This window comes from Neofelis nebulosa, chromosome 6 (assembly GCF_028018385.1).
Source record: "Neofelis nebulosa isolate mNeoNeb1 chromosome 6, mNeoNeb1.pri, whole genome shotgun sequence".
Lineage (NCBI taxonomy): Eukaryota > Metazoa > Chordata > Mammalia > Carnivora > Felidae > Neofelis > Neofelis nebulosa.
Window position 1 is genome coordinate 101,789,326 of NC_080787.1, and position 13,260 is coordinate 101,802,585.

Below are 13,260 nucleotides of genomic sequence, written 5' to 3' on the forward strand. Positions count from 1 at the left end.
TTTGACTTGGTGGCAGCAGGTTCAAAGAAAGGCAGGTGGCCCGGTGCGGCAGGAGCATGGGTCCGGAGGCTGTAGACTGCAGGGAGCCACTGACAGGTTTTCAGCAGAAGACAAGATGGACTCTGGCAGCAGAGTGAAGGGCAGGGAGAGGGGAGAGCCTGGGACAAAGGAGCCCACTGAGAAGCAGTGGTTGCAGCAGTTCTGGCAGAAGATGGCCGTGTGTCAGTACCCCGCTAGGACGTGAGGGAGGAAACAGAGAACGGAAGGTGCAGGTGCCCAGAACCAGCATGGGCAGTGACTCGCTCTGGAAGAGGGCAGCCACAGCTCCTCTCCTGGACAAGGAAGCCCCCATAGCTACCACCGTGGGAAGTCACAGGCTTTTCGCCTGAGGTGTCTTGAAGCCGTGGACTTGCACTCTAAGCTAGGGGAATTTGAGTCTTACAGGTCTCCCTTTATATGTTAGGGCACGTTTATCCCTTGCTGCTTTCAGAATTTTCTCTTTATCCTTGTATTTTGCCAGTTTCACTATGATATGTCGTGCAGAAGATCGATTCAAGTTACGTCTGAAGGGCGTTCTCTGTGCCTCTTGGATTTCAGTGCCTTTTTCCTTCCCCAGTTCAGGGAAGTTCTCAGCTATTATTTCTTCAAGTACCCCTTCAGCACCTTTCCCTCTCTCTTCCTCCTCTGGAATACCAATTATGCATAGATTATTTCTCTTTAGTGCATCACTTAGTTCTCTAATTTTCCCCTCATACTCCTGGATTTTTTTATCTCTCTTTTTCTCAGCTTCCTCTTTTTCCATAGTTTTATCTTCTAGTTCACCTATTCTCTCTTCTGCCTCTTCAATCCGAGCCATGGTCGTTTCCATTTTATTTTGCAGCTCGTTTATAGCATTTTTTAGCTCCTCCTGACTATTCCTTAGTCCCTTGATCTCTGTAGCAATAGATTCTCTGCTGTCCTCTACACTGTTCAAGCCCAGTGATTAATTTTATGACTATTATTCTAAATTCACTTTCTGTTATATTGTTTAAATCCTTTTTGATCAGTTTGTTAGCTGTTGTTATTTCCTGGAGATTCTTTTGAGGGGAATTCTTCCATTTGGTCATTTTGGATAGTCCCTGGAATGGTGCGGACCTGCAGGGCACTTCCCCTGTGCTGTCTTGAATAACTGGAGTTGGTGGGCATAAGCTAGGGGAATCTGAGCTTCACTAAGTTAAGCTAACATGGTTAGCTACGAAGCCATGTCTAATCAAGTTTGTGCAAGTACCACTCGAAGAATAACCTCTTAGTGATTACCGAACAGGGTATTGAGATTATCTGTAGAATTTCTAAATATGTGCTTTTTAAATCTTGGGCCACAAACCTTGGAAGACTTAAAATTTTGATCGTATGAGCATTTCTTTAAAATCATGTTTTTCAATTTCGTTATGTTTGTATGTAGCTGTTTAAGTAGAATTCTATTTTTAACATTAGTTATTAAGACAGAATGCTAATATGTCTGGAAACTATATGTCTGAGGCTTCAGGCTATGAAAACATGATTAAAGCCCCCCCCCCCCACCACAACTCCTTGGTGATGGCCTTCTCAAATTGCAGTCAAAGAATCTAAAGAGATTACAAAGCAGGGGTAAGCAAACTGAGCCCCATGAGCCAAATCCAGCCTATTACCTGTTTCTGTAAGTAAGGTTTTATTGGAACACAGCCACACCCATTCATTCACCTATTGTCTGTGGCTGCTTGCCCACTTCAGCAGCCAAGTTGGGTAGCTGTAGAGACTGTGTGGCTGCAAAGCCTAAAATATTTACTTCCTGACTTGAATCTATACAACTTGAGTCTAATTCTAAAAATGAAGTGTCTTTTTCTTAGGGTAAGGAAAGTTTAGCTCAAAATTTGCTAAATTTTCTTTTTATCGTATGCTTATGATAATTAGCCATTTAAAATTTAAATAGGCTTTAAAATTTTAAACGTACCTTTAAAATTTTCTTTCCCATTTTCTTACATGTGATTTTTTTTCCAAATGGAAATAAATTTATTGCTTTTTTCCCCCTGGCTTCCAAATCCTTCTTAATGTCTTTATAGTTCTGCTTTAAAGCAGGAGTCAACAAACTACAGCCCAGGAGCCAAATCTGGCCAGCCACCTGTTTTGTTTTGTTCTGTTATATAGCCCTTGAGCTAAGAATGGTTTATACATCTTTAAGTCATTACACTTAAATGGTTACAAAAGTACTTACATAATAGCTTCTATTTTGCCATTTGGCCTGCAAAGTGTAAAATATATACTGTCTGGCTCTTTAAGAAAACGTTTGCTGAACTCTGACTTAATCAAAATAATTGAAAAACCTGTCTAAATAATAGAGAAATCTGAGTTTTAGAATATTTTTAAAGAAATATACTCTATTTCTTCAGTGCGTATGTGGTCCAAAAGTAGGTGTTGCTATTGTGACTGATTGGTGGATGAGCAGTCAGCCTGTGTGTGGCATTGCCTTGACGACAGAACTTGGTTCTGGTGTTCAGAGTGAAATGTAGGACTCCAGTCAGTGACTGGGAAGAGAACACCTTACTTTTGCTCTGATCGGTAGTAGATCAGAGGCCTGGGAATGCCATATAGCCATTTCACCTTCTTCACTACTCCAGCCTGATTACAAAACGAAGGAAGGGCAGAACCGATAGAACTGCAGAAAGATGGAGCCAAAGCCCTGATCACACCACACCTAAAACCCACCCTAGTGTTTAACTTTTAGATTATATGAGCCAGTATATTCCATTTTTGGGGTAAGTCTGTTAGAATTAGGTTTTTGTTGTTGTTATTGTTATTTGTAGATGAAGACACCATAACTAATTAAATGGTGTTATTCTGCCTCCTAGAAGAATTTCACAAAAGAGCTTTAAAGAATGATTTTTGGAATTGTTTTATTATTGGACATCAAAAATCATTGCACGAAAATTAATTATGGTCTTTGACAACATGGGACAGGAAGCTGGGAAGAAGAACAATTATACTGGATGACTGAATCAAAATACAGAAACATCTGATAGACAGGAACCCTTTGCCAAATGTAACTGTGAAATTTAATGAATCCACCATGGATGGAGAAAATCTGCACTTGCTGCATATGTGAGAAAAAAACAAGAATTGACCAACACTGTGATGTGACCACCAAAACCACTAATGTAGCTCTAGGCTGCATTATTTAGAATCTCTCTTCTTTGTTCCTCAGGCCATACCTTTATCTCAGTGCCGGGTTCCAGACTCTAAATGGATCCCGACAAACTGCCACTCACTCAGAGTAACTGAATAGGCTGGCAAAGAGATTTGAAACCACATCCCATGAGGATGCATTGAGGGACTGGAGAAATTCGTCGCTGACATCAGTGATGGCAGCTGTAATAACAGTAAACATTTACTGGGTACTTACTAGGTACCTGGAATTCTGCTAGCAATCCCACATTGGATCATTTAATTCTCATGACAACCTTATATAGAGGGTTACTATTATTTACCACCCCCTCATATATAGATGAGGAAACCAAAGCTTTCCTGGTTTGGAAAACGGACCTGGAGTCACACAGCTAATTAGTATGATGATAATTAGCTAATGATGTAGCTAATTGAACCATGGGATTTAAACCATAGGAGATGATGTTAAGTGGTCACACCACATTTTTAAATATGTGAAGGATTGTCAAGAGGAAGAAGGATAAAGATGTGTTTCATATGGCTCCATTTAGTACATAGAACCAGGAAGTTACAGGAGAACAGATTTCCACTAACTATAAGGCCACCCATTCTTCTCTGGCAGGGAGAGGATTTTCTTTTCTTGATGCCCCTCTCCCCACCTCACTCCTATTGTGGGACTTCTGTACTGCTCCCCAGAAGCCCTGTAAGGCATACCCTGGTCAGACTAGACAGTTCTTCCTCAGTTTTCATCTTCTTTGACCTGAGTTAGTCATGCCTGTCTTCTCAGCATGCTTGAGATGCATGAGAACATATTTTATTTCTCTTCTTCCTTTGCACTCCTTTTCCCCTTGCGATCCTTTATATGAGTATTTGACAAGGCCTTGTCCTGAGATTCTGGTCTCCAAGCCACAAACCTGATGACTCTAGTCCCTATATACCACTTTGAGCTTTAACAGAACTCTTTTCCTGATTTCCACATCTTCTTTGCCGATACTCCATTTTTCACCTGAAATCAATATGGCAAACCTCACGTGTGCTTTACTCCTCAAACTGTTCTACCCCCTAACCTTCCCATTTTTGTTGATGGCAACCCTGCTATCCTGCTTCTCCAAGTGCACTTTCTGTCCTTTCTTCTACCTGAAATCAACCACCAATCCTATCAGCTTTTCATTTACAGAATCTCTTCAATTTGTTGTTTTCTCCAGTCCCACTGGCGCCCCCGAAGAATTAGTTCTTGTTACCTTGTCTCCAAGTCTCCTAAATGTTCTTGGCACAACCCCAGATCCCATTACTTCCTTGCGATAGAACCTAAGACAGCTCCTTACTGCCCAACAGACCAGCCCACTGCCTCTACCCAGAGTTTCAGGCAGCTGTTCCCTGTATGTCCCAGCAGAAACCTCCTATTCCTTCCTTGCTGGCCCTGTGCAATTATCCCTTACTCTGAGTACCAGGCTGCTCATGCTTCTCTCCTGAGAGTAGTGTTATCACTTGCTGGTTCAACTTTTATTCTTTAAGACCCCCTTTGTGGCCCACATCTCCCTCTCACTAATCACTTCCTTCTCAGCATCCCTCCAGTTCTTATAAACTGCTGACTTTCACAGTCTAGTACTTGATTAGAGACTCCATTGGAATTTTCCATTAAAAAAAAGGTGCTTAATTCCTTTAAGTAGATTTTAGACTTCTTCAGGGCAACTCTTCATATATTCTTTATCACAATAACATCCAGCATTGGATTATTCAGACAGGTGCTTGTTGACCCAGAACAAAAGAAAATACTAACATTGACTGTTAAGTTCTTCAAACGTACCAGTCACTGTACTAAGGAGAGGAATTGCCCTCATATTAAGATTAGAAAACCAAGGCTAAAAGCTTAAGTAAGTGGCCCAAATCCACATAGCTGATAGTGTTGGACCCAGGACCCAGGAAGTTTGGATTCAGAGCCTGCAAACTCAATCACTGTATACTGATGATCATGGAGGGTATTAGTAGATCCCAATCCATGCTCTTTTTGAGAATTAGTCAGACCCAGCACTGTTGAACTTTGGTATATCATAAGAAAAAAGACCCTTATTTTTTTTCCCCCCCACCCAGAAGTGGGGATACATAAATGTGGTATTTAGGGAGGCAACCTCATCACTGGCCATGACTCAGAGGGAGTGGACCAGTGACTTTGGAAAGCTATTAGTTGAAAACTATCCTGCTTGATTTCAGTAGTTGCTTAGGACAATAGTGAAAAGAAGGACTTGCCTCTACTGTTCTCAGACTTTCTTGTTATTTCTAGGAGTGATGAGTGTGAGAACTTCCTTGGCCTCACACCCTGTGACACTCTTGGTATTTTACCTTCTCATAGGGTAGATTTACTTTATTTTTGTCTTCTTTGAGATCTGTTCCGTTTGAATCTCAACTCTTAGAGTGTTGACAAAGAAGATCCATCTCAACCCCACACTCTTTCTTTGATTCGCCAGGGAGATCTTGCTACCAGATCTATGTTTTTACACTGAATAAAAATAAAGCAATTGTCTCAGAGTATGAAATAATTAGACATTTTGAGGAAGATTAGCTTGATCTTTAGTCTACTAAATGATAAAACGAAGTGTCAAATGTTTTTAAAAAAAGGACATTTTATGGAAAAAAGTGATATTTGGAGAAGCTAATCTTTAGGGCAGCAGTAAAAGCCAAGGGCCAGGACATAGCTTTGAACATTTCCTAGGAACCTTATTGCACAGGCACATATTTGGATGCTTGTGAGTGACCCTGGCCACAAGTATATCCATTCTTTGTGATTTTTTGATAAAAAAAAATGTTGTAAAACTTGCTCTCAGTGTTTTTTACCTTGGAATTTTGTACAGATGTTTAAAATAAGTGCTTTTAAGTATCACTGTAGCTAAAGAAAAGTTGTATCCTTCCCAGATGGTCTCTACATTAACTATAACCTTAAAAAGGCGGGGGGGGGGGGGGAGTGGGGGGCAATATAATCCTGCTATTGGCTAGCCACTAGTCTTTTATTTGGAACACAAAATATTATCATCTGGGAGCTTCCTGAATTTACCTTCAATTTTTTCACATTTAGACTGTTTCTAAAAATAAAGCATTTTGAGGAACACTAATGAATTTTTAAAATGGAAACAGGATACTCTGTGATGAAGTAGAAGGAACTGTGAATTGGAAATTATGAGACCTGGGCTCCACACCTGACCCTGCTTTTTGACCTTGGGCACATCTGACCAATTTGGGAATAATTCTTGTGTGCAGGGAGAGAGAAGAAGGGCCTCTTATAGCTCCTGAATGCTGGTCTTTTGTGATTCCTGCATACCAGAGTTCTTTCTTATTGTAACAGTGACCTCTTGTGGTGTATATCCTTATCAGATTTTTGATTTGCAAAGTAAACTTAGGATGTATGTATGTATATATTTATTTATTTATTTACTTTTTGGTGTTTCTAGTAACTATATTTAATATTAGGCAAATCCGATTTGTTTTTTGATCAATAAATCTTAGTTGGAAATCAGATGTTATGATTAAAGGGATATAGAGTATCAAACCACATCTTATAAACAATTCTCTGTGGTTTCTTGACAAGCTACATATAACCAGCTCTACACTTATAGAAAGAGAAATACTTTGGTTTTTGTGCTGAATGGTGTGCGTATTCCTCTTCCTCCTAGGGAGCAGGGGAAGAGGTGTTCGAGAGCCTCATCATATTCCAGCAGCTCAGACGTGAGCCGACTGGAAGCCAGAGCAGGTGAGGTGCTTGTGTTCTTAAAGGTCTCCAGTGCTCCTTCCTCATCAGCATCTCCATTTGTAGGAAAGACATTTACACTGAACATGTCTGCTGTCGGCTCTCTGTTTGAAAACTCTAGTAACTTCGTCCAACTTGGTCTCACATCAACATTTGTTTTTATAAATTTTTTATTATTTTTACAAGTCTTAAAATTCTTACCATTACCCAGTTCTAGTGCCCGAAACATTTGTAGATTACAGTATTAGTGATTGTACGAGAAATTATTTTGTAAAAGCACTTGGAAAATTGTAAAACCTGACACTGACATAGTTCTTAAGTTCAAAACCTGAGTTCAAAATCATTGCTCACTTAAAGGAAACTGTATTAACTGTGTGAATTCAGCCTTTTGGGGCTTTAATCTGTTTGAGAAAAAAAATATGACAATATAAATCACAGGCTAGAAATGATGCAAAATGTATTCATGCAATGAAATATGGAGGTTAGAAACATGAATTAGACTACACTTATAATATTGACTGAAATGAGTGCACATAATATTACATGAAAACATTAAGTTGCAGAAACAATGACATTATGCTGTTTATGGATGCAGATCCAGGTGGTGACATGTAAAGTCAAACATGATAAAAATAACCACCTGATTTAAAATGGCAGTGACCCAGGATGCTGGGTGGCTCAGTCAATTAAGCGTCTGACTTCAGCTCAGGTCATGATCTCATGGTTCGTGAGTTTAAGTCCCTGCGTCAGGCTCTGTGCTGACAGCTCAGAGCCTAGAGCTTGCTTCAGATTCTGTGTCTCCTTCTCTCTCTGCCCCTCCCCGACTCACACTCTTTCTCTTTCTGTCTCAAAAATAAATAAACACTAAAAACAAAGAAATTTAGAATGGCAGTGACTGTTGGAGGGAGAGGAAGGAGAGGGAATGGACAGGGGGAGGCACCTATATCTGTAATGTTTATTTCTTTGAAATAAGGGAGAGGCTAAAAATACAATTCATATTTGACCAAACTATTTGTGGGTACACAGGTGTTTGTTATATTCTTCGCACTATTTTTGTGCACATGAAATTTTATGAAACCAAACTATCGGGCTCGAAAAGTATTTTATTACTTTCACAACTAACTTCTTATCAATAAAATGACTTTTGTGGCCAATGGGAATTTCTGTAATACTCAGGAAAATCTTAGACTGATTTCCACATCAGAATTGTTGCTAAGGATTTTACACTTACTTGCTAAAAACATCAGCCAATAAACATTGTGTCAAGTTTTTGTATCCAGAACTCAAAGCTGTGGTTAAAACCTATAACCACTGAGACAGCAAAATCATCAAAAACATGCTGAAATTTCTGCTTGACTTACCCAATTTCCTGTTGAATCATAATTTTTATATTTAGCAAACTGTGAACCTAGAGGAAAGTGCTTTCTAAAATATTAGGTTGTTGCCCAAGACTGAGGCAAAGTTTATTTATTTAGTTTTTGTAAATCTTAAAGAGTAATCACAGGATTCTATGCTTCAGTTGCTAGAATGGAGACTGGTTAAGTATATAAAATGGGATTTTTGCGGAAAGCAGAGTTGGGGGAGGGGCACAAGGGGGGGAAGACGTGGAAAGGCTGGGGCTGGGCACCACCACTCACACTGATTCTTGGGAGAGGGCTGAACCCTTACGCCACAGTGTCTGGTTCACTTCTCTGAGAGGAGACAAGTCGGAAGGGCCTGCAAGAACCTTTCCTTTCCCAAGGTTAAACAAACTGTTCTGTGACTTCTGGCTCCCCCCTGTAAGTCAGTTCTTCCCAGGGTGAGCATGTTATTGATTTTGTTTGTCCTGAGAAGCAGGTTGATAATCACGGTTTCTCACAGAGCTGTTTTATTTTACAGCATATTGCATAGGAGGTAAAAATGCTGATTTGGACTTATTGGACTTGGAGTCTGTATTTCTAGTAAACTTAAGTATGTCATAAGTATTTGGTGATTAAATTATTTGTCTGAGTTATTATCTTCTGGCTTTTCACTTGCCTTGATATATGTTGACTTTATTCACATTCTTTGGACTTTGTGTCAGATACTTGGGACTATGAGCAGCCATGTATTCTGCTTGAATATTCAGGTTTACTTTTAGACTCCGTACCTGTAATTTATCAAGGTTAGGGTAGGCTCATAAAAGTAATGACCCAAAAGATTGAGATGGTGGTCTAGCATCCATTACCTACGGTTCTGAAATCCCAAAGCTGCAGCTTGGGAATGCTCTGAAAGCTGAAGTATTTTTCAGACTCATTTAGTGGCCGTGCCTGACCTGAACTGATGGTAGGCTAAGATTAGTCTTTCTTTTATTGGTGTGAATATGCACATATCTTGCTGCAGGGTGCTGCCGGAAGACCCTACTAGGGGTGGTGTGTAATATGCAGTGCGTGTACCATTTTGCCTTACTAAGGTTCAAAACTTTTTGAATCCCAAACCACGTCTGCTCCAAAGGCTTTGGATAAGGGATTGTGAACCCGTACTAACGTGGACCGATTTTGTCCTAAAGACATTGCACCTTTGTGTATTATGGTGAATTTTTCTTTATGGGTTAGACAGATTATGTGAAGCTGTGCTATGAAAACTGTTGACAGCACACCTACACTATTTAATTATAGCTTTGTTGACAACCCCTTTGTCTACTTTTTCTGCTCAAATGCTCTTCACACCCAGTGTACATCATCCCCTCTTCGTATCAGGAAGCTTTGATAAGAGGCAAGCCTGGACTCACTGCAACTGGAATGGCTATTGCCAGGGTGGAGCAGATTAGAGGGGGCCTCCGTGCACTGGGAGGCATGGGTAAATTGCATAGTCTCCCTGCTTCTCCTGGGTGACATCGTCACCGTGCACCTGGGAAGTTTAGACTGTATTGTATATTTCTTTTCTTCTTAAGAGTAATATAAATACAGGAGCACAAAAGAAATTAATAACCCCTAATCCTAACTTGGAAATGACCCTTGTTACCTCATTTTACAGAGCAAAGTGATGCGACTTGCCCACAGTCTACCAGCTAGTAGGTGGGAGAGCTAGGATTCAAACCCAGACAGTGAATCTAGAACCTGTGCTCTTAACAGGCCTCCCTGGTCAGCTGGTTGTTTTGTTTTGTTTTGTTTTGTTTTGTTTTGTTTTGTTTTGTTTTGTTGCCCAGTTAAAACAATCTAAAAATAAATAGGCCATACACCTTTTCATTGCTCTCTCTCTCTCTCTCCTTCCTCTCTATGAAACCCTCGTTGTACTTATCATTTCTTTTCTTTTTTTGTGTGTTTATTTATTTTTGAGAGAGACAGAGCACAAGCAGGCAAGGGGCCTGGGAAGGAGGGAAGGAGACGCAGAATCTGAAGCAGGCTTCAGGCTCTAAGCTGTCAACACAGAGCCCGGTGTGGGGCTTGAACTCATGAACTGAGAGACCTGAGCTGAAGTTTGACACTTAACCAGATGAACCACCCCATCTCTATCATTTCTAAGTCTTCATGTGATATATGTAGGATCTAGGCACTCACTGTGGACACTTGACTGGTCGGTACCGGGTCCACCCTGAGCGGGCACAGACTCTAAACCAGTATAGACTGGGCACCATGTGAAGGCCTTATGGGGCAGACTTCAGAGAAGGGAGGCTAAGCACTCCTCCTGAGGGTTCGCACAGCAGTGCCTCCTCCCAACTACACTGTCTTGCTTTAGATAGTGAGATATAGCCTGTGTGGAATGTAATCATGATTTGAAGTTTCTAATATGATTCACCTTTCCCTCCTACCTTTCAGTTTACTGCTTTTGCTGTAGGGGTGGAATAGCATAGAGAGAGGTCAAGTGCAAGAGCTATGGAGCTATATGACCGTGGGCAGGACTTAATACCCCTGAGGCCCACTTTCTTCATCTGGAAATGGAGACAATTTGGACATCTCCTCATAATGTTGTTACAAAAATTAAATAGAGGCATGCTGCATCTTAAAGTACCCAATCAATGGTAGCTATTACTCTTCTACAGCCTTCATTCATGGACAGCATCTGTTTTTGATAATTCGCTGGTATCATGCAGCTGGATGAACTTCAGACAGCAGTGGCCTGTTGCTTTTTAATTAGGAAAATGAAATTCACATTTGTTGTTGCTAGACATTAGGCACTGGGCTCTGAGCTTTACCTATATCATGTCTTTTAATTCTCATAACCCCGAAGGCAAAGGTTTTCGTCTTCTGTTTCACCGATGAGGCTCAGAAAGGGTGAAAAACCAGACCCCGGTCACCCAGTACATCTGTGATGAAGCTGTGATCTGAACTGACATCTGTCAATGCCCCAAGCACAGGCTTTTCCCACCACGCCGCACAAAATCTCAACGGCCCCACAATGATGTGGATATTTTATTTTCTATAGGAAAGAAAGTTTCTGCAGGCCTTCTTCCTTTGAGAAAAATTTTCATCAAACATTTTCAAAATCCTTACTCTTTACATATCTATAGTTTTCTATTTATTCCATATTACGGAGAGTACAGAGTGGTACATTTAAAATAAAAAATAACTCAAAACTATCTGCCTTCCTGGGCACCTGGCTGGCTCAGTCAGTGTAGCATGTAGCTCTTGATCTCAGTGTCATGAGTTCATGCCCCGTGTTGGGTGTAGAGCTTACTTAAAAACAAACAAACAAACAAAACAAAAACCACCTGTTTGCCTTACAATAATTCCAACATTGACAAAGCTTAAGACATTACACAATGTCCCAACCAGAGTTTAAAGTTCTAATTTCTTTACATGATCTTATCTTGAGTTTGATTTGAGGTGATTTTATTAAGAGAGACAGTTCTAATTAGAATTAGTTGGGCTTAGGGGGCGAGGTATAATTTAATTACAGAGTTGGTTAATTTTAGTGATGAATAGCAGACCTGGGATGGTGCTCTAGGTACAACTCCTTTTTCACAGCTTTCTCCTGATCTGGGTTTCTTTTGCAGTCTCAAAAGCCAACTTGCAAGAAAAGGATACAGAAATAGAAGTAGACGAAGTCTTTTGGAATACAAGGATCGTACCGATTTTGCATGAATTAGAAAAGGGTAAAAAAAAAGTTTGTTTTAAATCGAGAATATCTGTAGTTATTTATATGTTCCCCATTGCACTGTTATTTTTAGTATGCTTTGACTACCATTTCTGTGAACATGTTCAAAAACAAATGGAGTTATCTCTTTATTCACCTAATAATGTATATATGAAGTACATGCAAACCTAATTTTTAGTGACCAAAAATTACACTTTAAATGCTGGAAGAGAGCTTACTTCTAAAATCCCGCATGGAATATAAATGAATTCATCACCTTCTATCCGCCCAAGGAAATGCTGGTTTGAACTCTCCAGGGTGACAGTTAATACATGAAAGTGAAAGATTAAAACAGATTTCAGGCCCCTGAAACTTTGACTAAGTCTCATAGACTGGCATCTGTGGCAGGTGTGCCGATGGTTTTCTAGATCCAAAGGTGTATTTCCTACTCTTGTAAGGCTCCCACACCTGTTGGAAATGCCACTCAGAGCTGGAAGCAACCTGGAGTGCGCCCAGCCCTCATACTCTGAAGTGTCCCAGCAGTAAAGGCCGGTGATCAGTGGGTCTCTGCAAAAGGTGACCTGTGGAAAGGTTGTCAGGAGAATGACCCCTGCCGTCTCTCCTTCGTGGCTCCTTAGGGATTCCATTTCTGTAGTGAAAATGGGCTCCCTCTGGAGCTGTACTCACGGCTCCGGGCTAAGCTCAGCAACTGGCACACACACACAGTAGGCCCTTACCAGGCATTGTGGAATGAGTGCTCCATGGAGGAGCAAACCGCAGGATAGCCTTGGGAAGAGGACCTCAGAGAAGCAGGGTAAGTAAGTCCTCCCCAGCAAGCAACGAAGTCATGTAAAAGACCTACTTCCCAAAAGGTTTGAATGGCCTCACGGCTCCTTGGCTCCCTGTTGTACTCGGCTGTGTTTGTGGTTCATGCGGGAGCCCTGGGCAGGGTTTCTGGCTCCAGTGTTGCAACTAACTAAGCCTGTGGCTGTGGGGGAACCACCTAATCTCTGCACGGCAGTGTTCTCATGCCAGGTGATGGTGGCTTAGACTGGACCATCATCTCTGTCCACTGCAGCTCAAAACCTCTGAGTGATGACTTTCCTCCCTCTGCAGCTACTAATTTTCACCCTCAGATTAGCGAGCCAGCCTAAGTTTGGGCCCTTTATTTTAGGAGATGTGTGCAAAAACTAGTGACAAGAGCAATCAGTCTGGGCAAAGGTTAAAAAAGGAGAACATGCTAGGGAGAGCACAGTAGGAAGAGTGGCCTGTGGCATGAAGGCCTGTCTCAGAGGAAGTCTTCAGTCTGA

At 41.0% G+C, this 13,260-nt stretch overlaps 1 protein-coding gene across 5 annotated transcripts in view; it reads left to right on the forward strand.

Annotated features, from left to right (window-relative positions):
• ARMC2 (armadillo repeat containing 2) overlaps positions 1 to 13,260 on the forward strand; it is a 135,054-nt gene that overhangs the window by 31,944 nt on the left and 89,850 nt on the right. For all 5 annotated transcript variants that reach the window (XR_009263195.1, XM_058734904.1, XM_058734902.1 and 2 more), the window contains 2 exons: positions 6,843 to 6,919; positions 11,871 to 11,969. Coding sequence is in view for 4 of the 5 variants with exons in the window: in XM_058734904.1 (XP_058590887.1) it covers positions 6,843 to 6,919; positions 11,871 to 11,969 (176 nt within the window). In the remaining variant the exon portion in view is untranslated. The remainder of the gene's footprint in view (positions 1 to 6,842; positions 6,920 to 11,870; positions 11,970 to 13,260) is intronic.